Consider the following 25,599-nt stretch of genomic DNA (forward strand, 5'->3'; position numbering starts at 1 on the left):
GGATATTGTGGCATATTTAGCACAAAATAAATATATTCCTGAAATAGCTTCGACTAATTAGTCACAGTGGTCTGGTCTCCTGTGAACAGAGTGACCCTTACTAAGAACAAGTAGTGGTCCTGAAAATAAAATAAAAGAGAGAGAGGGAACAAGAATAGCTTACTAACAACAAACTTCAAACTAGCCAAGGGAGGAACAATCATTAGAGACACTCTCTGAAGTGAAGCGGCATCTCTGAATAAGAGCCCCATAGATCTACTGGCTGTGTGAATGAATGTGTATATATCTAACCACCACTCATCAGACTCTATCCTCAGACCTCTGGTCTCAGCTGCACTCCTAATTGCCTGTGTTAACAACCCAATTAATTCAGTGGAGAGCGTCATTGAAATGGAGACGCATGAGTTAATGCAGAGGGTCAGTGGGTTGCCTTTTGATGCGTGCCATACTGCCCCCCCCCCGCCTTCTTAATATATTCCTGATAACAACCCATATTGCTGACAGCAGCTGTATATTTCAAATCACTTGTCATCTCAAAGCGTTTAAATACGCATTATTAAGACCCCTCTAATCATCAAATTCAGCAGTGTGGCACAATGCTAGGCTGCATATGACTGTTGTGCAGCGATCTATGGGATGATCATTAGATGGTGAGAATGTACATTTATGGGCATACATGAAACATTCCCCTCCATTAAACAGAAAGTGCATCAGGGCCACTGCTTGAAGATGTACAGGAGACTGAGGTGATCAATGTGGGCTTTTGGTTGATTTTTATCATCCGTATGCAGAGCAAGACATCTCTTTAACAGTACTACCATACACTTCTACCACATACTGTGAGACACACTCTGGGACCAACACTCTCACACACTCTTAGAAAAAAGGGTTCCAAAAGGGTCCTTCGGAGATCCCAATATGGGAACCCTTTTTGGCTCCAGGTAGAACCCTCTGTGGAATTGGTTCTATGGAACCCAAAAGGGTTATCAGTGGTGTAAAGTACTTAAGTAAAAAATACTTTAAACTACTACTTATGAAGTTTGAGGTAAATGTACATTACTTTTTTAAATATGTTTATATTTTATATTGTACTTTTTACTGCATACATTTTCCTTGACACCCAAAAGTACTCGTTACAATTTGAATGCTTAGCAGGACAGGAATATGGTCCAATTCACACACTCAACAGAACATCCCTGGTCATTCCTACTGCCTCTGATCTGGTGGACTCACTTAACACACATATTTAGTTTGTAAATTATGTCTGAATGTTGGAGTGTGCCTCTGGCTATCCTTAAATTTAAAATTGCTAACAAGTATCGGTCAATACTAAAGCCACTTTTTCAAAACTCTTCACGCAGTATGCATTACCAACATGCATCTTGGCCAAACAGTTAATCTCACTCACCATAAAACTTAATGTCTCAAAATAAGCTCGTTCGGCCAGAACACTGGTAACAGTTCTCACTTAGAAAGCATATATTGTCACTCATAACACACTGACCTAAAAATCACTAACAGGGAGCATTACATAAATGTACTTTTCTCTTTATAGTTTGAATGATTTTTCACATAAATCAGTATTTTCATTAACGAATAAGAATGTAATGAACACGAGGGCGACAAAGAGCTGGTTTCAAGCGCAGGAGGTGTTTGATGTAAAGGACCACAGGAGGAGGCAGGTAGCTGGGTCCAGGGGCAGACAGCAGGTCATACACAGGGGTCCAAAAGGCAACAGTACAGGCAGGGAAAAGGCTAGTAATGTCATCCAGGAGATCAGGGAATAGGTGAATAACAGGAAATCTAATAGACTAAGGTACAGGCAGGGAATAGGCGTCATTAGTGAGGCAGGCAAAAACTATCCTACCCGAGAAAACCAACACTCCGAAGAGAAGTGTGTCAAAAACAAACAATATCTCACAAAGATTGGGTGCAAAGAACTGAACTAAATAGTGTGTGATAATGATATACAGACTTGACAAAGAATAGCACCCTTTCACTTTATTGACTGTACTAAAGTATATGTGAGAATAATGAATCAGTAATGCAGCACTTTGCTTCAATAGCCTTTATTTTTTTGATATCTTTGCATATAGTAATTTGTGAAAAATAAGAAGTTGAAATAAAATAAAAATCCTGAAATTCAGGGCTGCAATAATAATCACAAAAAACTCCATCAACAACATGCATAGTATAATCATTCATACTGTACAGTACTGTGACGGTTCTAGTTCTCTCTCTCCTGCATTTGGCCACAAGTTCTCATCAACATCACATCTTATGTCTTCTCTGGCAATGCGTCTTGGAAAGTATCTTCTGGAATGTCTAATCCAACCCTGGCAGTCTTCAAGAGAAGTGTCTCCACACCCTGGCAGTCTTCAGGAGAAGTGTCTCCACACCCTGGCAGTCTTCAGGAGAAGTGTCTCCACACCCTGGCAGTCTTCAGGAGAAGTGTCTCCACACCCTGGCAGTCTTCAGGAGAAGTGTCTCCACACCGCACATTCATGGCATCCAGTAAGGACATCTGGTGGTCATAAACCTTCCACCTCCACACAGAGAAACACTCCTCTACGGGGTTTAGGAAGGGGGAGTATGGAGGCAGGAATAGTACTGACATCCTGGGATGTGTGGGAAACCAGTCTGTGACTGCAGCAGAGTGGTGGAATGACACATTATCCCACACAACAACGAAGGTAGGGGAGTTTCCTCCCTTCTCTCCTCCGCTGGCACAAGTCGATTATGCAGGTCATCCGGAAAAGAAATGAGCCTCTCTGTATTGTAAGACCCAATGAGTAGTTTGTGTAACAGCAAACCATCATTGGACAGTGCTGCACACATTGTGATGTTAGCTCCTCTGTGGCCTGGGACATCCAGGCCACAGAGGACATCCTCTCTGTCCAATTACATTTCTTCCCCTGCGGCGTGTTTTTGCCAGGTTCCAGCTTCATCCACAAAGATGAATGTATGTGCAGTTTACCTGGCTTCCATCTTCATTACTCTCTAAAATAGAGTAAATCCATAGTTTTGCAGTACTTTACATTATGCATAGCTGTGTATGTACCCTGTTTGGTTATTGAACAGACATCTTACCTGGACATATTGATACGGGAGTTCTTTCACACGTGCACCGTTTCCCTCAAAGGGTACAGTGTACAACTGCTTCATCCTTGTTTTATGTTTCTCTAGGACTCTGGAAATTGTCGTTGTGCTGACCGTATTCACATTCCTAAAAGTGATATTGTCTGCCAGCACTCTGCACCGAATTTCCAGCGGTTTTATTGCATTGTTGCCAATTACCATGTCAACAATGGCAATTTCCTGCGCATCTGATAATATTCTGAAAGATGGAGACTTGGGTAGGCTTTAAACTGAAATTGCAATTAAGCTGTGTTTGGAATGATTAAATATTCTGCTGAGATTTTCTATATGTTTCCATCTGGCTACTGCAGAAATGCACGACATTTGCCATCCTTCTGTATGAAATGTGTTTTGAATAGTTTTGGTAAAAGTGTGTAGCATTTGAAAACGTGCTGCAAATATATGGTTTTGCAGGTAGTGGAGTATGAATGAGAAAAGAGTTAATGGATTTCGGAGAATGTGACCATTGAATGCATTTTGTGTGAAAGCAATGAACAATGATTCACAGTTTGGTCCACATACACTTCTGTTTCGCTGACTGTGTGAAGAGTTTTGACAATGTGACACTTCAGTTTTGACCAATGCATGTTAGCAATTGAAAAAAACTGTAATATAAGGAATTTCTAATTATTTATACTTTTACTTTTGATACTTAAGTATATTTGAAACCAAATACTTTTAGAATTTTACTCAAGTAGAATTTTGCTGGGTACCTTTTACTTGAGTCATTTTCTATTGACGTATCTTTACTTTTACTCAAGTATGACAATTGGGTACTTTTTCCACCACTGAGGGTTATACCTGGAACCAAAAAGGGTTCTTCAAAGGGTTCTCCTGTGGGGACAGGTGAAGAACCCTTTCAGGTTCTGGATAGCACCATCTTTTCTAATAGTGCAGTTGCAGGTATTTTGTCATTGTATTGTCAGTTTGAGTGCAGATAAAGATCAGCTTTCCATCACTGTCTCCTTCCAGCCCAGCGGTTAAGTTAAGGTTGCGGATGGGACAGAAAGGCGTCAGAGGCTTCACCACCACTGCACCCCCAGGTAAACCAATCCTCTCTCTGTGCAGAGGAGACTGAGGAGAGAGCTAGTCTCTACCTGCAAGCTGTCCTTGACTATCAATGATGAACATGTCTTTAGGGTGGCCTAGCTCCCCCAAGTGAATATTTACACTGTATTCAAGGATTTCCTTTGTGTTGTCTTAGGAATTCAGCCCTCTTTGTGTTGCTCTTGACATCCCCCATTCTGTCACAGGTCTATGAAGCAGAGGTTCAGTTGTCTTTACATTCTCTAGGTCTAATAGCTGATTGGAGGTTAACTTTACAGTAATACTATTGGTCAACAACTCAGATTGTGAATCCAAACAACTCAGATGTTATAAAGGGGTCTTGGATTCGATGTCTCTTTTTCTTTGCTCCTGACCTGTCGCTGGTGAGATACACTTCTCTCTTTCCTCCCCAGGGACACTTGGGGGCACGGCCTTTCAAGCTATGACTTCTCTCTCTCTCCCCCGCTCTGATCTTGCCTAGAATAATGCCTTGTAATGGTTGTTAATGATTTGTAACTTAAGCTTTATGCATTGTATAATGTATCGTTCATTTTACAATGATATTAAATATATTTGCCCTTAGAATTCCATTCTCAGACCTTTCTTGACCTTTCTATTACTGTAATTCATCAATAGTCTCTTGCACATTGCTAAATCATCTTTATGGAGTCAGATATTCAGTTTAATAGACTTTGTTAACATACAAATGGCATACTTTTATCACAGGTCACTTGTGAGGTATATATATATATATATATATATATATATATATATATATACTATCATATGATAACTATTACCCCACTACAGGTCCGACTGAGACAGCAAGAAAACAAATCTCACAGCAGTCCCAAATGACACCCTATTCCCTTAATAGTATATTACTTCTGACCAGAACACTAGTGCACTAAATATGGAATAGGGTGCCACTTTGGGACTCAGTCCCAAATGACACCCTATTCCCTTAATAGTATATTACTTCTGACCAGAGCACTAGTGCACTAAATATGGAATAGGGTGCCACTTTGGGACTCAGACATCATTACCTCATCTGGTATTTAAGGCAACTTGCTGGGTCACGTGACAAACTGCTCATAGATGGCTATCAATTCTCTTCACTCATCTATAATTCAGTGCATTACATTACTATGTCTTTCCTCAGTCTCCCTTCCTCTGTTCCTTTGTCTCTCCTCCCCCCAGATCCACCCAACACGAGAGACGATCTGCACAAAATAGAATTGCTGAATATCACATTACATTCTTTGTCTATTATTGGAAGCCAAGGAGAAAGGGATGATTGACAGGCCAGGCTGAGTGGCTGGCCTTGATTTGCAAAACTAAGCTCCTCATTGAGGAAAGCCCCTGCCAGTCAAACAACAGGATAGGAAATCTCAACATGGCTGTTAAGACATTTTGAAAGGCTTTGATATGTTTGTCTTGATATTTCAGAAAGTATGATTGCCATGACGATAAAAAAAAAAAAATCTGTTCAAGTATTTCATCATTAGCCATCTTAGTTGTGTGTCTACATTGCTGTGGTACTGCGGTAGTTCTGCTTCTACAATCTAATATGATATTGGGATTAAGAGCAGGGATCGAGTGGAGGATAACCACATGTAAATGCAGTTTTACCCACTTTTGTTTTGCTCAACAGTTTACCCAACCTTCGCAGAAAAATGCATTGAAGTATCACCCACCTAACATTTTACCACTAAATCCCCGACGAGACTATGTTACTGGGACGCATATACACCATTTCAAATATCCCAAATGCTTCCACTAATTCCATCTCTGTGTTTGTGCATTTTGTTCTACTTGATTGGGTGTAATTAGATTGTATTGATTCTAGCCTCTCTCCCTCCAGACAGAAGATCTTGGCTGGCAGCCCGGTGAACTGTCTCCTGCTCTCTGGCTGACTACTTCTGGCTAATGTTTTTACAACTCTCTCTCTCTCTCTCTCAATTCAATTTCAATTTATGCCATAAAAAGGAACATCAAATTCGACATACCAATTAGGACCTGGCCCAAAAAATACTTGAATCAGTTATAGAACCCATTCATTGTTTGGTGTTTTACATTTGTACACTGAGGATATTTTTGCAGAATTCTGCATGCAGTCTCAATTTGGTGTTTGTCCCATTTTGTGAATTCTTGGTTGGTGAGCGGACCCCAGACCTCACAACCATAAAGGGCAATGGGTTCTAAAACCGATTCAAGTTTTTTTTAGCCAGATCCTAATTGGTATGTCGAATTTTATGTTCCTTTTGATGGCATTGAAGGCCCTTCTTGCCTTGTCTCACACCTCGTTCACTCTCTCTCTCTCTCTCTCTCTCTCTCTCTCTCTCTCTCTCTCTCTCTCTCTCTCTCTCTCTAATTCAATTTAAGGGGCTTAATTGGCTTGAGAAACATTTGTTTACATTGCCGAAGCAAGTGAAATAGATAATAAACAAAAGTGAAATAAATAAATAAATTTAATTAATAAAAAAATGAACAGTAAACATTACACTTACAAAAGTTCCAAAATATTAAAGATGTTTCAAATGTTCTATTATGTCTATATACAGCGTTGTAATGATGTGCAAATAGTTCAAGTACAAAAAGGATATACATAAACATAAATATAGGTTGTATTTACAATGGTGTTTGTTCTTCACCAGTTGCCTTTTAATCTTGCTATGATGGCACACAGTGGTATGTCACACAATAGATATGGGAGTTTATCAAAATTGGATTTGTTTTTGAATTCTTTGTGGGTCTGTGTAATCTGAGCGATATATGTGTCTCTAATATGGTCATACATTTGGCAGGAGGTTAGGAAGTCCACCTAATTTCCACCTAATTTTGTGGGCAGTCTGCACATAGCCTGTCTTCCCTTGAGAGCCAGGTCTGCCTTCGGCGGCCTTTCTCAATAGCAGGGCTATGCTCACTGAGTCTGTACATAGTCAACGAGTTCCTTCATTTTGGGCCAGTCACAGTGGTCAGGTATTCTGCCACTGTGTACTCTCTGTTTAGGGCTAAATAGCATTCTAGTCTGATCTGTTTTTTTGTAAATTCTTTCCAATGTGTCAAGTAATTATCTTTTTGTTTTCTCATGATTTGATTGGATCTAATTGTGTTGCTGTCCTGGGGCTCTGTGTGGGTCTGTTTGTGTTTGTGAACAGAGCCCCAGGACACACTTGCTTAGGGGACTCTTCTCCAGGTTCATCTCTCTGTAGGTGATGGCTTTGTTATGAAAGGTTTGGGAATTGCTTCTTTTTAGGTGGTTGTAGAATTTGTAGAATTTAACGTCTCTTTTCTGGATTTCGATAATTAGCGGGTATCGGCCTAATTTATGCTTTATTTGGTGTTTTACATTGTACACGGAGGATACCCCCTCTGTCTCGCTATGTCTGCACATTGACCCTGGCTTCTCTGGCTCATGGTGGGCATGTGTTTGGGCTTTATGTCCTAGTAGTTATCAGTAAAAAGGAGCAGTGGTTAAGATTAGCTATAGTAAAAAAACTCAGTTGGCAAAGTGCCCCTGTAGGTCTACTCTAAGCCCTTAGATCGCATTATCTACTAAGCTAACATATGGAATTGTTTTAAGATGGTCATAGAATTGATCATTCACGCATTTGATTTGGAATTTTAGGACCCCTGTAGGTATAAACAAATATATATTTTAAAAAATGATTTGATGAAACATTGAATTTTGCCTTTACTGCTGTACCCCATATAAACACATTGAATAACACATTCATAGAAGGCAAAATAGAAAGTCAAAAAAATTAATAATAAGCCACAAGGTTTTGAAGTGTCTGTCCTATATCTGAAAGATAAGAACATATTTAATGATTTGTCACATTATTTTTGGCACATTTGACCCCCTATGCACTTTTTTTGTCATTTCTACAGCCCAGTACAGGGTTAAATTCAGATGACTCCCCTGAAGCTTGTGTGTGTAGTAGAGCAAAACAACTGACACCTTCGTGTTTGTGAGAGTCTCCTTTCGATTTTGGTGACATAGCTCCAACAGTTTGGTCTGGACAGTCTGTTTTGTAAGAAGACCTCTTTGAAATGTTACTTTGTAGCTCACACGGTTTGGGTTCTACAGCTGATTTTGCGATGACTTTCTTATCCGGATCCTTTCACGTAAAAACAAAAGGCGACTTTCACAAGCCCCATGTTATGGAATGGGCGCAAACTTTATATCTCGGCTGACAGCGGAAAGAGGGGATTGCGCTGTATCCACTACAAGACGGTCTCTAGCATAAACACACGGGTAGCTATACAATATTCAAAATGACATCACTCTAGGGGGCTATAAAGACTGGTTCAGTTCAGTTCAATATTCATGACACACACACACACACACACACACACTGTGGGAGCCGCTGGAAGCAATACTTCGCATTATATTAATCTGCCGTATAATTTCTGATGGATGCTTTTAATACAGTTTTCAACAGGCCTATCAATGAAAACCTGCAAAGAATCCATATAATTTCTTTATTTGATATCTCCCTCACTATAATTTAGAGCCAGAGGGAAAATTAAACCAGTCAGTGTTGCGATATTCTTTTCCAGAGTAAAGCAATAAACATTGAATATAATAAGGTCCAATTTGTTAATTTTAAATTGGCAGTTGCTGAAACAGCCAGTTGCTGATACAGTATATTTGGCAATGACTCAATACTCTTATTTCAACATACAGTACCAGCCAAACGTTTGGACACACCGACTCATTCAAGGGTTTTTCTTTATTTGTACTATTTTCTTAGTGAAGACATTGAAACTATGAAATAGCACACATGGAATCATGTAGTAACCAAGCAAGTGTTTTATATTTGAAAATCTTCAAAGTAGCCACCCTTTGCCTTGATGACAGATTTGCACACTCTTGGCATTCTCTCAACCAGCTTCACGAGGTAGTCACCTGGAATGCATTTCAATAAACAGGTGTGCCTTGTTAAAAGTTAATTTGTGGAATTTCTTTCATTCTTAATGTGTTTGAGCCAATCAGTTGTGTTGTGACAAGGCAGGGTTGTATACAGAAGATAGTCATATTTGGTAAAAGACCAAGTCCATATTATGGAAAGAACAGCTCAAGTAAGCAAAGAGAAATTACAGTCCACCAGTTAATCCTGAAAATGTCAAGAACTTAAGTTTCTTCAAGTGCAGTTACAAAAACCATCAAGCACTATGATGAAACTGGCTCCCATGAAGACCGCCACAGGAAAGGAAGACCCAGAGTTACGCCTGCTGCAGAGGATAAACTCATTAGTTACCAGCCTCAGAAATTGCAGCCCAAGTAAATGCTTCACAGAGTTCAAGTAACAGACACATCTCAACATCAACTGTTCAGAGGAGACTGGGTGAATCAAGCCTTCATGGTCAAATTTCTGCAAAGAAACCACTACTAAAGGACACCAATAATAAGAAGAGACTTGCTTGGGCCAAGAAACACGAGCAATGGACATTAGACCGGTGGAAATCTGTCCTTTGGACTGGTGAGTCCAAATTCAAGATTTTTAGTTCAAACCGGCGTGTCTTTGTGAGATGCAGAGTAGGTGAATGGATTATCTCTGCATGTGTGGTTCCCACCGTGAAGCATGGAGGAGGAGGTGTGATGGTCTGGGGGTGCTTTGCTGGTGACCCTGTCAGTGATTTATTTAGAATTCAAGGCACACTTAACCAGCATGTCTACCACACCATTGTGCAACGATACGCCATCCCATCTGGTTATTAGTGGGACTATCATTTGTTTTTCAACAGGACAATGACCAAAAACAGACCAACAGGCTGTGTAAGGGCTATTTGACTAAGAAGAAGGGTGATGGAGTGCAGCATCAGATGACTTGGCCTCCACAATCACCCAACCTCAACCCAATTGAGATGATTTGGGATGATTTGGACCGCAGAGTGAACGAAAAGCAGCTAACAAGTGTTCAGCATATGCGGGAACTCCTTCAAGACTGTTGGAAAATCATTCCAGGTGAAGCTGGTTGAGAAAATGCCAAGAGTGTGCAAAGCTGTCATCAAGGCAAAGGATGGCTACTTTGAAGAATCAAAAATATATTTTGATTTGTTTAATACTTTTTTGGTTACTACATGATTCCATATGTGTTATTTCATAGTTCTGCTGTCTTCACTATTATTCTACAATGTAGATAATAGTTTAAAAAAAGAATAACCCTTGAATGAGTAGGTGTGTCCAAACTTTGACGGGTACTATAGGTGGTTTAAAAAAAGTATTCAGAAAAGATCTGTTGAGTGTCTAACCTCTGGGAACCCATTCTCATTCCATTTGAACACAACAGCACACCCATTCATTGTCTATCTGTCTGTTAGATAACTGGGAATCTATCCATAAGTGACTAATCACAGTGAAACAGCTGGTTATCTCCTTGTGGGCCTGTTAATGGCAGTAACAGATGATTGTATTACTGCAGCAGATAATGTATTTGATCCAACTGCTCTGCTGAACGGACCTATGTCATCAGCCACACTACTCTCTCTCTCTCTCTATAAACACAAGGTAAAGCCAGAATAAGTTGGGCCTATAAATAGCCTAAACCAAACGATTACACAGCCCCATTGTGATACAGTATATACTTGTTTTGATATAAACTGATTGTACAAAACGTTAAGAACACCCCTCTTTGCCCCTCAGAACAGCCTTAATTTGTTGAGGCATGGACTCTACAGGGTGTCTAAAGCGTTCCACATGGATGCCGTCTCATGTTGACTTCAAAGCTTCCCACAGTTGTGTTAAATTGGCTGGATGTCCTTTGGGTGGTGGACCATCTTTGATTCACAGGGGAAATTGTTGAGTGTGAAAAACCCAGTAGCGTTGCAGTTCACACAAACTAGTGTGCCCGGCACCTATTATCATACCCAATTCAAAGGCACTTACTGTCGATCTTTTGTCTTTCCCATTCACCCTCTGAATGGCACACATAAGCAATACTTGTCTCAAGGCTTAAAAATCCTCCTTGAACCTGTCTCCCCCCCTTCATCTACAGTAATTGAAGTGGATTGAAGTGGTCTTAGCTTTCACCTGGAGTCACCTGGTCAGTCTATGTTCTGGATGATTTGTATGGAATGGACAGACAGACAGACAGACAGACAGACAGACAGACAGACAGACAGACAGACAGACAGACAGACAGACAGACAGACAGACAGACAGACAGACAGACAGACAGACAGACAGACAGAGAGAGACAGACAGACAGAGAGAGAGAGAGAGAGAGAGAGATAGATAGATAGATAGATAGATAGATAGATAGATAGATAGATAGATAGATAGATAGATCTAGGAGACATATAGATGGTTATGAAGTTCAATCAATGCAGAATCGGACTAACAGGAATTAACAATATAGCATAACTATGCACAGGATTCAGCCATCTTCTACAGTTACAATATACATTCCTTTGTGCTGGGCTGATTAGCAGCAAGTGCCAAGGTCGAATCTGCCACTGCCAAGATGTCCTCTGGGACATGTCTGAAAGGGGCCTGTAGTATGTTTGAATCAATAACAGCCTCTCCACAGGAAACTAAAGAAGAGCAGCTACATTAGTAAGGGGGTTGAATTTGGAGCTGTGTAGAAATAGAGTGCACATGAAAGTTGCTGCAAAGCAAATTGGAGTAAATGAATAAACACTGTTTTTACTTGACTGTTTTAATAGACGGCCTCAAAGAAAAGTATAGGCCCACTAAATAAATCACTGACATCTGCGCTACGCTCATACGACTGTACGTGCGTTTTCTGTCCACAAGGTGGCATTGCCTGACTTCAGAGCAGGTAGCGGGGAAACTGAATGGGGTCCAACCATCCCGAGTTTCATTAGGCTACCGTAGCCTAATCAAGTGGTTGTTTTTGGTAATGATCCTCTCCGCAGGCCTCCTCTCCGCAAGGAATACTGTTTTTGAATGACATATATATATTTAATTTGAATATTTAAAAAAATCTGCTGATAAATTATATTGAATATACCCCCCCCTCTCTCTCTCTCTCTTGCACACACACACACACCACACTGTCTCTCGCTAACTCTCAGTGTGGTCATGTCTGTTCAGGAGACAGTCTACTCCGAGGGCACTCTCACTTTAATCGAAAGCAGAGGGACAGCGAGTGAATAATCATCACCTCCTTATGGCACACCCAACCCATCATATCTTTTTGTGGAAAATGTTAAACTAAAGCCTGTGAGAGTAGGTTAAAAGCTTTTGTAAAGAGTGCACTGTTTAGAGGAGGATACCCAGATCCATGCGCAGCGCGTTATTGGCCATGGAGACCTTTACGCGCTACAGATAACAAGTCTTTGTGAAACAAAGACAACAAAGTAATGGATCAAAACTGCAAGTGATTTTTTTTCATACTCTGATAAAGTTATGGCCGCGCTACGGAGGAAATTTGGGGAGGACTATCAGGTAGTGAATACAAACCGAGACACCACCGCTTTTACCGCACCTGTCAAAAAGAAACGCCAGCGGTTCGTGGAGAAGAACGGTCGTTGCAACGTGCAGCACGGGAACCTCGGCGGGGAGACCAGCCGATACATCTCCGACCTCTTCACCACTTTGGTGGACCTCAAGTGGCGATGGAACTTACTTATCTTTGTTCTGACCTATACAGTAGCATGGCTGGTCATGGCTTCTATGTGGTGGATCATCGCCTACATCAGAGGAGACATAAACCATGGTCACGACTCGTCCTACACCCCCTGCGTTGCCAACGTTTACAACTTCCCCTCCGCTTTCCTATTCTTCATAGAGACCGAGGCCACCATCGGCTACGGCTACCGCTACATAACGGAGAAATGTCCAGAGGGCATCATTCTCTTCTTGTTCCAGTCGCTGCTGGGGTCTATCGTGGACGCCTTTCTGATCGGCTGCATGTTCATTAAAATGTCCCAGCCTAAGAAGCGCGCAGAGACGCTCATGTTTAGCCAGGACTCAGTGATCTCGCAGCGCGACGGGAAACTGTGCCTCATGTTCCGCGTGGGCAACCTGCGAAACAGCCATATGGTGTCTGCGCAGATCAGGTGCAAACTCATAAAGGTAAAGTAAACAAGCATCACCGGGGTATTTAGGCAACTGATCATAAAATGACCCACGGTGATAATTCTCTACTCAAAGCCTTTAGCGGTAGGGGAAATTAAACTCCCAGGCATAAAATGCCAAGATGTTGTGTGCTAATGTCATATTTAATGTGCGTAACTAATTACCATGTATTATATTCGAATTCATTGTTTCACATAACCTATACAGTATGTGCTCTCCATCACCCCGTCTGCATTTGGGGTCCTACAATGCTGTGACAAACAATCAATTCAACATGAAAGTGGCAAACATAAGATCACAAGAAAATGTAATACATGTAATCACGTTGAATAGAGCAAACCTATAGGAGTCTCTCTGCACTATGATAGCAGTTGCATATCAGAGATATTCATTCATCTTCTTTTTCTAAGCTTAATTATAAGCAGGTCTTAGTCCACAGTTTGTGCCAACAAAATGGCTTAAGATTGTATTTCGGGTGAGCGATAGACATGTCCAAGACAGGGTCTGATAAGAGAGTGAGAGACAGAGAGAGGGGTTGAGAGAGAGAAAGAGAGGGGGCAGCTGAGAAAGAGAGAGGGGGGAGAGAGGGAGAGAAGAAGGGGGCAGAAAGAGAGGGGGAGAGAATGAGAGGGGGCAGCTGAGAAAGAGAGAGGGAGGAGAGAGAGAGGAGAGAGAGAAGAGAGGGGGCAGCTGAGAGAGAAAGAGAGAGAGGGAGAGAGGTCTTCAGTGGCGCAGCTACAGCGTGTCCGACATCAGTCACCCTTCAGCCAGTGACATTTAGAAGAGCAGGTGGTTTAACTGCGGGACACGGTAGTGTATCAGTGAGCTGCTCTGACAGAGATCTGGGCTCTCAGGCTGGCGTTTGACAGTTAAAACTCCAGCCATGAAACACACAGAAACAAATCATCATCAGCCATACATGCTGCTCACCCCAATCAAGCATGATATCAGGTCAGAAGTGGCCCTGGACTTAAGACCCTGGAGTAAAGGAATAAATCATATTTATAGTGCATGTGGAAACACTAGTAACCGGAAGGTTGCAAGTTCAAACCCCCGAGCTGACAAGGTACAAATCTGTTGTTCTGCCCCTGAACAGGCAGTTAACCCACTGTTCCTAGGCTGTCATTGAAAATACTGACTTGACTAGTTAGGTTAAAAAAATACTTTTTTTGTACAGTCTGGTTTGAATAGGACTTTGTAGAGACACTCTGATATGAAACCAAAGAGAGGCAATAACATTGGTTCTGGGAACACACACACACACACACACTTTGAGCTATGTGTTCCCCCACTGCGAACACATAATAATACATGCATCCAGTGTGGCTGAGAGAGAGAGAGATTCAGGGAGAACCCCACCACTCTACAGTCACAGCCAAGGCAGTCCCCAAAGAGAACAGCCTCCTAGGCACACAGTCAGAACAGACGCAATAGATAGCCCCAAGAAGGGTGTTTCTCTGGGATGAACCTCAGCCTTCCAGGCAGCTGGAGGGGTGAGCCACACCTGTGACAGGGTGTGCACGGTTCTCCAAATGACTGGTCATTTACTGGAGGGCTAGTTTGTTGATTCGTTTAGACTGTGTAATAATTGAATAGGGCTCAAGCACAGACCCAGGCGACTTCACAATATAAAGCTCCCCTATAGGGTGGGTGTATTTTGAGAGGAGAAAGGAGGACGGGGCACAGACGTCCGTTCAACGTCCATTCAACGTCTGTGCCCCATGGAATGACGTGGAAACAACTTTGATTCAACCAGCGTGTGCCCAGTGTTTGCCCAGCGTTTAGGCTATGAGAGGCAAACACAGAGATTGCGCCATGAAATATGTGAAGTGCAGGCAGGCACTTTGAGCACGAGTAAGAAACCCACACTCACTTTTTCTCTCTGACTACAAAGGGGGGAAAAAATGAAAGAATAAAACATCATCCCCCTCCTCCTCCTCTCTCTTTGAGTTATCATCCATACAACCCACACTGTGCTCTGGGCTCTTTCGTATCGTTGCTCTGCTGTCAGGCTTCACAGCACAGCCCTGTGCTACTTTCACTTCAAAGACCCTTTATCCGGAACAAAAATGTACAAATAAGCCTCCTAGTTTTGGGAAAACATAATCTGAAAACAAATGACTCGTAAATTAATCATATTAAAACAGTTGTAAAAGTTCACATGAATTACAGTCATGAAGAATAAAACATTTCTTCACAGGAATCATGCTATTTTGTAAGTAAATAAATGTGTATATTTTGTCAGTGCAGTACTAGTAGAGGGATGATGGTGGTGCTGTTGAAACGTGCCCCTCTTCCACCTGTTTCCCAACTCAAGTCCTTTCCACCTTCAATTTAGGTATTGACTTGCCATATGTTCATAAATATACACCGTATATTTATATAGAGCACACATCGGTTGGAGAAAAGCAAAGTCCTGATGAACTCCTGTATTCATTCTTCAGTTAAGTCCCATCATTCATACATACATATACATACATACATACATACATACAAACATACTGTAGGACTGTGCAGAATGTGTGTACATAGGTGTGTGTGTGTGTGTGGCAGTGACAGCTGCTCATTTAGAAGCTCATAGATGACAGAGGAGAAGATGGGCAGGCAGTATTGGCAGGACTACTGTTTGGGTTTACAACATGGTGTAGTTAAGGCATCTGGTCCTTGTGCCCACGTCTGTCAGTCACAGTCCACATCTCATTCCAGCCAGGACCGCTCACTTCAATCAAACCCACCAATCGCACAGCCAGCTACAGAACCCCCATCCAAAAAGCAGCGGGGCCAATTCTGCAGGCAGTAACCGAGAATACAGGCCTACGCAAAGATTTATTTTATAAGACTTTTGCTGGATGATTTGACTGGCACTGTGAGCTGGCTGAGCCAAGCGACAGTCCAGTCCTAGACGAATGCCGGCCTGATCATTGGTAGCTAGGCTACTTGTTTGTTTTTTAGTGGAAAGTGTTGTGTTGACTAGCGTGGTGTAGCCTCGCGTAATGCAGCGCTGCTGAAGTGGCGTGGCTGATTACTAGAGGAGAGCAGAGAGCAGAAGGGCGATGCTCCATCTCACAGGGCACAGAAACAGACCAATCAGAGCTGTCACAGCCAACAGCCATCCAAACCCAGAGCTGGTGCTGGCAGGGCCAGGCAGACTCTGTAAGCTTTCTAGTGCATCCTGCTGGAACGCTCCTCGCTCTCACACCAAAATATGAGAGAGGCACAGCTGAATGGAGAAAGAGAAGAGAAAAGGCTGTAATATAAAATACAGAGAGAGAGAGAGAAAAAGAGAGCTAGAAAGAGAGAGAGAGAGAGAGGAAGAGGCAGAGAGAGAGGGGAAGAGACAGAGAGAGAGAGGAAGAGACAGAGAGAGAGAGAGAGAGAGGAAGAGACAGAGAGAGAGAGGAAGAGACAGAGAGAGAGAGGAAGAGACAGAGAGAGAGAGGAAGAGACAGAGAGAGAGAGGAAGAGACAGAGAGAGAGAGGAAGAGACAGAGAGAGGAAGAGAGAGAGAGAGAGAGAGAGAGAGAGAGAGGAAGAGACAGAGAGAGAGAGAGAGAGGAAGAGACAGAGAGAGAGAGAGAGAGGAAGAGACAGAGAGAGAGAGGAAGAGACAGAGAGAGAGAGAGAGAGAGGAAGAGACATAGAGAGAGAGGAAGAGACAGAGACAGAGAGAGAGAGAGAGAGGAAGAGACAGAGAGAGAGAGAGAGGAAGAGACAGAGAGAGAGGAATAGACAGAGAGAGAGAGAGGAAGAGACAGAGAGAGAGGAAGAGACAGAGAGAGAGAGAGAGAGGAAGAGACAGAGAGAGAGAGGAAGAGACAGAGAGAGAGAGGAAGAGACAGAGAGAGAGAGGAAGAGACAGAGAGAGAGAGGAAGAGACAGAGAGAGAGAGGAAGAGACAGAGAGAGAGAGGAAGAGACAGAGAGAGAGGGGAAGAGGCAGAGAGAGAGAGGAAGAGGCAGAGAGAGAGAGGAAGAGGCAGAGAGAGAGAGGAAGAGACAGAGAGAGAGAGGAAGAGGCAGTGAGAGAGGAAGAGGCAGAGAGAGAGAGGAAGAGACAGAGAGAGAGAGAGGAAGAGGCAGAGAGAGAGGAAGAGACAGAGAGAGAGAGGAAGAGACAGAGAGAGAGGAAGAGACAGAGAGAGAGAGGAAGAGACAGAGAGAGAGAGAGAGGAAGAGACAGAGAGAGAGAGGAAGAGACAGAGAGAGAGAGGAAGAGGCAGAGAGAGAGAGGAAGAGGCAGAGAGAGAGAGGAAGAGGCAGAGAGAGAGAGGAAGAGACAGAGAGAGAGGAAGAGGCAGAGAGAGAGAGGAAGAGGCAGAGAGAGAGGAAGAGGCAGAGAGAGAGAGAGGAAGAGGCAGAGAGAGAGAGGAAGAGGCAGAGAGAGAGAGGAAGAGACAGAGAGAGAGGAAGAGACAGAGAGAGAGGGGAAGAGGCAGAGAGAGAGAGGAAGAGGCAGAGAGAGAGGAAGAGACAGAGAGAGAGGAAGAGACAGAGAGAGAGAGGAAGAGGCAGAGAGAGAGAGGAAGAGACAGAGAGAGAGGAAGAGACAGAGAGAGAGAGGAAGAGACAGAGAGAGAGGAAGAAGAGACAGAGAGAGAGAGGAAGAGGCAGAGAGAGAGAGGAAGAGGCAGAGAGAGAGAGGAAGAGACAGAGAGAGAGAGGAAGAGACAGAGAGAGAGGAAGAGACAGAGAGAGAGGAAGAGGCAGAGAGAGAGAGGAAGAGGCAGAGAGAGAGAGGAAGAGGCAGAGAGAGAGGAAGAGACAGAGAGAGGGGAAGAGGCAGAGAGAGAGAGGAAGAGGCAGAGAGAGAGAGGAAGAGACAGAGAGAGAGGAAGAGACAGAGAGAGAGGGGAAGAGGCAGAGAGAGAGAGGAAGAGGCAGAGAGAGAGAGGAAGAGACAGAGAGAGGGAAGAGACAGAGAGAGAGGAAGAGGCAGAGAGAGAGGAAGAGACAGAGAGAGAGGAAGAGACAGAGAGAGAGAAAAAGAGAGCTAGAAAGAGAGAGAGAGAGAGAGAGAGGAAGAGACAGAGAGAGAGAGGAAGAGACAGAGAGAGAGGGGAAGAGGCAGAGAGAGAGAGGAAGAGGCAGAGAGAGAGAGAGGAAGAGACAGAGAGAGAGAGGAAGAGACAGAGAGAGAGAGGAAGAGGCAGAGAGAGAGAGGAAGAGGCAGAGAGAGAGGAAGAGACAGAGAGAGAGAGGAAGAGACAGAGAGAGGAAGAGACAGAGAGAGAGAGGAAGAGACAGAGAGAGAGAGGAAGAGGCAGAGAGAGAGAGGAAGAGGCAGAGAGAGAGGAAGAGACAGAGAGAGAGGGAAGAGGCAGAGAGAGAGAGGAAGAGGCAGAGAGAGAGAGAGGAAGAGACAGAGAGAGAGAGGAAGAGACAGAGAGAGAGAGGAAGAGACAGAGAGAGAGAGGAAGAGGCAGAGAGAGAGAGGAAGAGGCAGAGAGAGAGAGGAAGAGACAGAGAGAGAGGGGAAGAGGCAGAGAGAGAGAGGAAGAGGCAGAGAGAGAGAGGAAGAGACAGAGAGAGAGGAAGAGACAGAGAGAGAGAGGGAAGAGGCAGCAGAGAGAGAGGAAGAGGCAGAGAGAGAGAGGAAGAGGCAGAGAGAGAGAGGAAGAGACAGAGAGAGAGGGGAAGAGACAGAGAGAGAGAAAGAGGCAGAGAGAGAGAGGAAGAGACAGAGAGAGAGGAAGAGACAGAGAGAGAGAGAAAAAGAGAGCTAGAAAGAGAGAGAGAGAGAGAGAGAGGAAGAGACAGAGAGAGAGAGGAAGAGACAGAGAGAGAGGGGAAGAGGCAGAGAGAGAGAGGAAGAGGCAGAGAGAGAGAGGAAGAGACAGAGAGAGAGAGGAAGAGACAGAGAGAGAGAGGAAGAGGCAGAGAGAGAGAGGAAGAGGCAGAGAGAGAGAGGAAGAGACAGAGAGAGAGAGAGGAAGAGACAGAGAGAGAGAGGAAGAGACAGAGAGAGAGGAAGAGACAGAGAGAGAGGAAGAGACAGAGAGGTCGAGGAAGAGGCAGAGAGAGAGAGGAAGAGGCAGAGAGAGAGAGGAAGAGACAGAGAGAGAGAGGAAGAGGCAGAGAGAGAGAGGAAGAGGCAGAGAGAGAGAGGAAGAGACAGAGAGAGAGAGGAAGAGACAGAGAGAGAGAGGAAGAGACAGAGAGAGAGAGGAAGAGACAGAGAGAGAGAGGAAGAGACAGAGAGAGAGAGGAAGAGGCAGAGAGAGAGAGGAAGAGGCAGAGAGAGAGAGGAAGAGGCAGAGAGAGAGAGGAAGAGACAGAGAGAGAGGGGAAGAGGCAGAGAGAGAGAGGAAGAGGCAGAGAGAGAGAGGAAGAGACAGAGAGAGAGAGGAAGAGACAGAGAAAGGGGAAGAGGCAGAGAGAGAGAGGAAGAGGCAGAGAGAGAGAGGAAGAGACAGAGAGAGAGGGGAAGAGACAGAGAGAGAGAGGAAGAGGCAGAGAGAGAGAGGAAGAGACAGAGAGAGAGAGGAAGAGACAGAGAGAGAGAGAAAAAGAGAGCTAGAAAGAGAGAGAGAGAGAGAGAGAGGAAGAGACAGAGAGAGAGAGGAAGAGACAGAGAGAGGGGAAGAGACAGAGAGAGAGGGGAAGAGACAGAGAGAGAGAGGAAGAGGAAGAGAGAGAGAGGAAGAGGAAGAGAGAGAGAGGAAGAGACAGAGAGAGAGAGAGGAAGAGACAGAGAGAGAGAGGAAGAGACAGAGAGAGAGGGAAGAGACAGAGAGAGAGAGGAAGAGGCAGAGAGAGAGAGGAAGAGACAGAGAGAGAGAGGAAGAGACAGAGAGAGAGAGGAAGAGACAGAGAGAGAGGGAAGAGACAGAGAGAGAGGAAGAGACAGAGAGAGAGAGGAAGAGACAGAGAGAGAGAGAAAAAGAGAGCTAGAAAGAGAGAGAGAGAGAGAGAGGAAGAGACAGAGAGAGAGAGGAAGAGACACAGAGAGAGAGGAAGAGACAGAGAGAGAGAGGAAGAGACAGAGAGAGAGAGGAAGAGACAGAGAGAGAGGGGAAGAGACAGAGAGAGAGAGGAAGAGACAGAGAGAGAGAGGAAGAGACAGAGAGAGAGGGGAAGAGACAGAGAGAGAGAGATTTGTGTGTGTAATTTCCACTTTGAAATTTCAGAATGTATTTTTCCTTACAAAGAAATGATCAACCCCCAGAATGTCCATGAATTATGTAGCAAACTGTGTCAATGTGGGCGATGTGGTATAGACTAGACAGGCAGGCAGCTACTAGCACTGGGAGATGCAGTTCTAAGTGTGGGCTGTGAAAAGCTGTGAAATCTACAGAGGGCTTAAGGTTGGACTTGCAGACATTGATCCTCAGAGCCTAAATATGGGTGCACACACACACACACACACACACACACACACACACACACACACACACACACACACACACACACACACACACACACACACACCTACATCATCCCATCCAAGGCAGTGGAAGGGTTAACACTACCACCTGGCCTCTCATCCCACATTGTTATCCGAGGCAATAACGGAAGCCACGCGTGAAGTGTGTGTTTGAGGTGTGTGGCAGAGTGTGTTTTATTCCTTATATCACTGCCAGAGACCATGTGACCCGTGAGTGATACAGAAGTGGAATGTGGAAGGCAGATGGACACGGTGTGTCGGTGGAGATACCCTGGAGACAAAAATAAAGCAAGAGCATTTGACTGTAAACCGTGATGTTACTCAACAGCTGGAGGTTACAGTACAGTGTACTCACAGAGCCACATTAGGCTAGGCTCTTGTTACCGTTTTCTCCAATGTGAATCCCTCTCAGGTTTTCAGTGAACTAGTGGGTGGGCTCTGGCAGCACTGTTACATTAAGCCCTATTTTGGCCATGGCAATTGTGACCGGAGTCCTATTCAACCGTTCCTGTCACAGTCTATGAGCATTTACACTGCACATTAAAACACGGTTCAAGACAAGAGACAGAGACAGCTAACTAGCCTCCAGTTTAGCATTACAGAACAGCCTATTTGAATTTCAGAGTGGATTATTTTTTTCCCAAGAAAACAGTGATTTCCGTTTTCCCTGCGTCTCCTCCTCGTGTGAAGCGCTTCCAAACAACCTCTTTCATTTCCTCAGCAGCCAGTGAACCAGGGACCACTCCAGTACCTAATCAACACATGCACCGTCGCCTGCCCGCCGCTCGGCCTGCCCCCGATTAATGAGAGCTTTGGAGAGACCCAGGCATGGAGTGTGGAGATGACTCGGATGACCAGGCCTCTTTAGGCCTAATCAATTTCATTTAGCACCTGTCGTCAGCCACGAGTCACTCACTGCGGAGATAAGACTCAGAAGATATGGCTCCAAAGAAGAAAATTCACTGGGTGGACAAAAAAGGACTGAAAGGCGTTTTGAAATTTGTATAAATGGGTGGTTGTTTAGAGTAGTTACTGGAAACACGCACACACACACACACACACGCACGCACACACACACACACACACACACACACACGTTTGTTTTACCAAACAATTGATTCCCATGCAAAATCCTATTTTCCCTAACCTGTACGCTTACTCTTAACCTAACTCTAACTCCTAATCCTAATGCTAAACCTAACCTCTAACTCTAACTCCTAATCCTAATGCTAAACCTAACCTCTAACCCTAACTCCTAACCCTAATGCTAAACCTAACCTCTAACCCTAACTCCTAACCCTAATGCTAAACCTAACCCTAATCGTAACTTTAATTGTAACCCAAACCAGACAGCAAGTAAAAAGCGGTAGTGCCCAGAACCAATTTGGGCTAAACCACACACAGAAGAACAATGGCCAACACATGTCCAGTATTCACTGGGGCTGTAAACACCTGACAGTAGACATGAACAATATCCCCTCTAAACGCAGAGAGAGATGAGTTTATCATAACACAAACCCCACCGTGCTGCTCATTGAGATTCAGTGTATAGTAAGACAGTGGTGATATTTCCTGGCATCCCAGAGGGTGTGTACTGATACATCATCTCCTGTTTGGCACCTCAGAGGACTAGACCACAGGCCAATGTCATGGGAAGGTCAGTATCAGAACAGTCTTATCCAGAGCATCTTACATGAGCAATTCAAATTAAGTGCCTTGCTAAAGGACACATCAGATTTTTAAAATCTAATCAGCTCTGAGATTTGAACCCGCTTGGTTACTGTTCCAACGCCCTTAATCACTAGGCTACCTTTACACAAAGGATTGATATGCCTCCTCCAACCATAAACCTAACCACTAAGCCTAAAATAGCCTTTTTCCTCGTGGGGACCGGCGAAATGTTCCCACCTTTCTGAATATTCCCTGTTTTACTATCCTTGGGAGGACTTCTGGTCCCCACAAGGATGGTCCCCACAAGTAAAACAAAAAACAGACACAAATAAGTAACATTCTTAGAATGTTCTCTGAATGTTACTAAAGTTTTCTTGTGGTTTTTATGGGAAGTTTTCTTACCGTTCTCGGAACAATTTGAGAACATGACTTTAAATAGAACCGTGAGGAAACCTGTAGGAGACATTACACTGAAGTACTGAAATCCCCACAGAAGAACATTGTTTCTTCACATTATCTGAACTATTTGAGAGCATTTCCAATGTCAAACCAGTTGAACAACGTTGCTATAACATTCCAAAATTGAAATGCAATGTAACCATGTTTGAACTTCTGGGAAACGTTCTATTTAAGTAATGAAATAGCAAGAAAATGATGTTTTTGGGTCAAGTTCTTTAAATGTGCTGAGAATGTTCCAAGCCGAACAACTATCGTGCACCATTCCCAGAACGTTGTGGGAAAGTTGTGTGCAAAATAACCAGACACTGTAGGACAACCAGGTCCTCACCAAGCTCTAAGAAACATCTGGTTCTCAGAACGTTATGTATCATACCAGCAGTTTGGTGCTGCTTTCTTCTCAAAAGCATCTAGAATTGATGAGTTAAAATGTCCTGTCTGTCTGGTTATGTCAGTGGGAAGGTTAGCGTGTTTGTTTGAACAGAGACAGAGATGTAGAGAGAAAGACTGTGCACCAACAGCTATCTCTGATTCTTCCGCTTCACAAAGAGAGTGGAGGAGAGTGCCACAGGCACAGGAAGATTTGCTTGTCAGCGTTTGCGATACAGTCATCCGTCTTTTTAATCTTAACCGACACAGACATCAAGTAAAAAGCGGTAGTGCCCAGAACCAATTTGGGCTAAACCACACACACAAGAACAATAGTGAACACATGTACAGTATTCACTGGGGCTGTAAACACCTGACAGTAGACATGAACAATATCCCCTCTAAACGCAGAGAGAGATGAGTTTATCATAACACAAACCCCACCGTGCTGCTCATTGAGATTCAGTGTATAGTAAGACAGTGGTGATATTTCCTGGCATCCCAGAGGATGTGTACTGATACATCATCTCCTGTTTGGCACCTCAGAGGACTAGACCACAGGACAATGTCATGGGAAGGTCAGTATCAGACCAGTCTTGACAGAGTAACTTACAGGAGCAATTCGAGTTAAGTGCCTTGCTAAAGGGCACATCAACAGATTTTTAAAAATCTAATCTGCTCTGGGTTTCAAACCAGCAACTTCTTGGTTACTGATCCAACACCCTTAATTGCTAGGCTACCTTTACACACAGGATTGAGAAGCCTCCTGATTGGGCCAAAGACTGGAAATCATTTGGACACATTTAACCTTGAGGGCAATGAGTTTTTCCTGGCGTTGTGAACTGACTAGGAAAAACTCTGGGCTCTAGATATTAGCCCTTTGAGAAGGAGATCTGTTTGTGGATTTGTAGGTTCGACCCTAATTTATGTGTTCTCTGTCACCCGGCACTGCATAGAAAATGGTCCAGGAACAAAAGGACAATGCCGAAGGACTAGTCAGCCCATCCCCCTCTGAGGGGCCAAAATGTATCTCTCTGTTACAGTAACCAGAGGACTGACTATTGAATGTGATAGAATAATATTGTCTGGTATCTATCTAAAACGTGTTCACTGAGGATAACTCTGATGCTATCTATATGGATGGATGATCTATGTGGATTCTTGAATCTGTACAGGATGAACTCTGAATTACTCTTATGCCATTTCTTTTGTCTTCTCATGAATTCTGTCTTGTTTACGTTGGTCTCATCCTCCACACACAAGGTATTAGATGTTGTGACACCCTGTAGAGATTGGGCTTTGGTGATCAGATTACATGGTTAACTTGATATCGTTTCATTGGCCAATGGGGGTTGGTTTTGAGTTGTGAAGGTTACATCAGATGTTAAAAATTAATTGCCTTTGTTCTCACTCTTATCCTGTATCCCGTCCATGGAGGAAGGATTGTATGATCAATTCTTATTTCCTAGGTTTCTAGGCCTCAGGCCTAATGGACATTTCTTTGTTCATGCTTTGTCTTCTGAGCTAACTGTATGATCTACAGTACCAGTCAAAAGTTTGGACACACCTACTCATTCAAGGGTTTTACTTTATTCTTACTATTTTCATCATTGTAGAATATTTAACTCAGAATCTTCCTGTCCTGTGGCGGTCCTCATGAGAGCCAGTTTCATCATAGAGCTTGATGGTTTTTGCAACTGCACTTGGAGAAACTTTCAAAGTTCTTGAAATTTTGGGGATTGACTGACCTTCATGTCTTAAAGTAATGATGGACTGTAATTTTTCTTGGATTATTTGAGCTGTTCTTGGACTTGGTCTTTTACCAAATAGGGCTAACTTCTGTATACCAAATGCATTCCAGGTGACTACCTCATGAATCTGGTTGAGAGAATGCGTAGAGTGTGAAAAGCTGTTGTCAAGGCAAAGGGTGGCTACCTTGAAGAATCTGAAATATATTTGGATTTGTTTATACTTTTTTGTTTACTACATGATTCCATATGTGTTATTTCATAGTTTCGATATCTTCACAATTAGTAATAGTAAAAAGTAAGAATAACCCTTGAATATTATATTTTTGTTCAGTATGGATAAGGTGCAAGCTATAGACCTTTTTGAGTAAAGCGAATCTTGTATTCATGAGCTGGCTCGAAAGCTGATCAAGAAAGATAAGAATGGTCATAATTATTTTCGGACAAAATAATTTAGAGTAAGAGCTGACGCTTTTGAAGCCGCAATGTAAAGTGTTTAAAAAAGAGTGTCAAGACACTGGAGCATTCAGGCACTCGTAACGTTTCAGATACCGATAATGGTGTTGGCTTTACAGACAACTGTGGAGAGTCCAGCCACACTCCAAAACGCATGTTATGCTGCCCTCATATTCAAACTCCTAGCTGCTGTCGCACTCCTCATAGACTAGCAGGTCAGGTCCATTTAGGGCAGCAGCTGCTCCTATTTCAGTCACTAGGACATTTACAAACAATGCA

At 43.4% G+C, this 25,599-nt stretch overlaps 1 protein-coding gene across 1 annotated transcript in view; it reads left to right on the top strand.

Moving 5' to 3' along the window:
- The first annotated feature begins 12,257 nt into the window (after positions 1-12,257).
- Positions 12,258-25,599, top strand: part of LOC115110225 (G protein-activated inward rectifier potassium channel 1-like) — a 35,989-nt gene continuing 22,647 nt past the window's right edge. The window contains exon 1 of the mRNA XM_029635690.2: positions 12,258-13,234. Within this exon, the coding sequence (XP_029491550.1) occupies positions 12,566-13,234 (669 nt within the window). The 5' untranslated portion in view covers positions 12,258-12,565. The remainder of the gene's footprint in view (positions 13,235-25,599) is intronic.

This window comes from Oncorhynchus nerka, linkage group LG26 (genome assembly GCF_034236695.1).
Source record: "Oncorhynchus nerka isolate Pitt River linkage group LG26, Oner_Uvic_2.0, whole genome shotgun sequence".
Lineage (NCBI taxonomy): Eukaryota > Metazoa > Chordata > Actinopteri > Salmoniformes > Salmonidae > Oncorhynchus > Oncorhynchus nerka.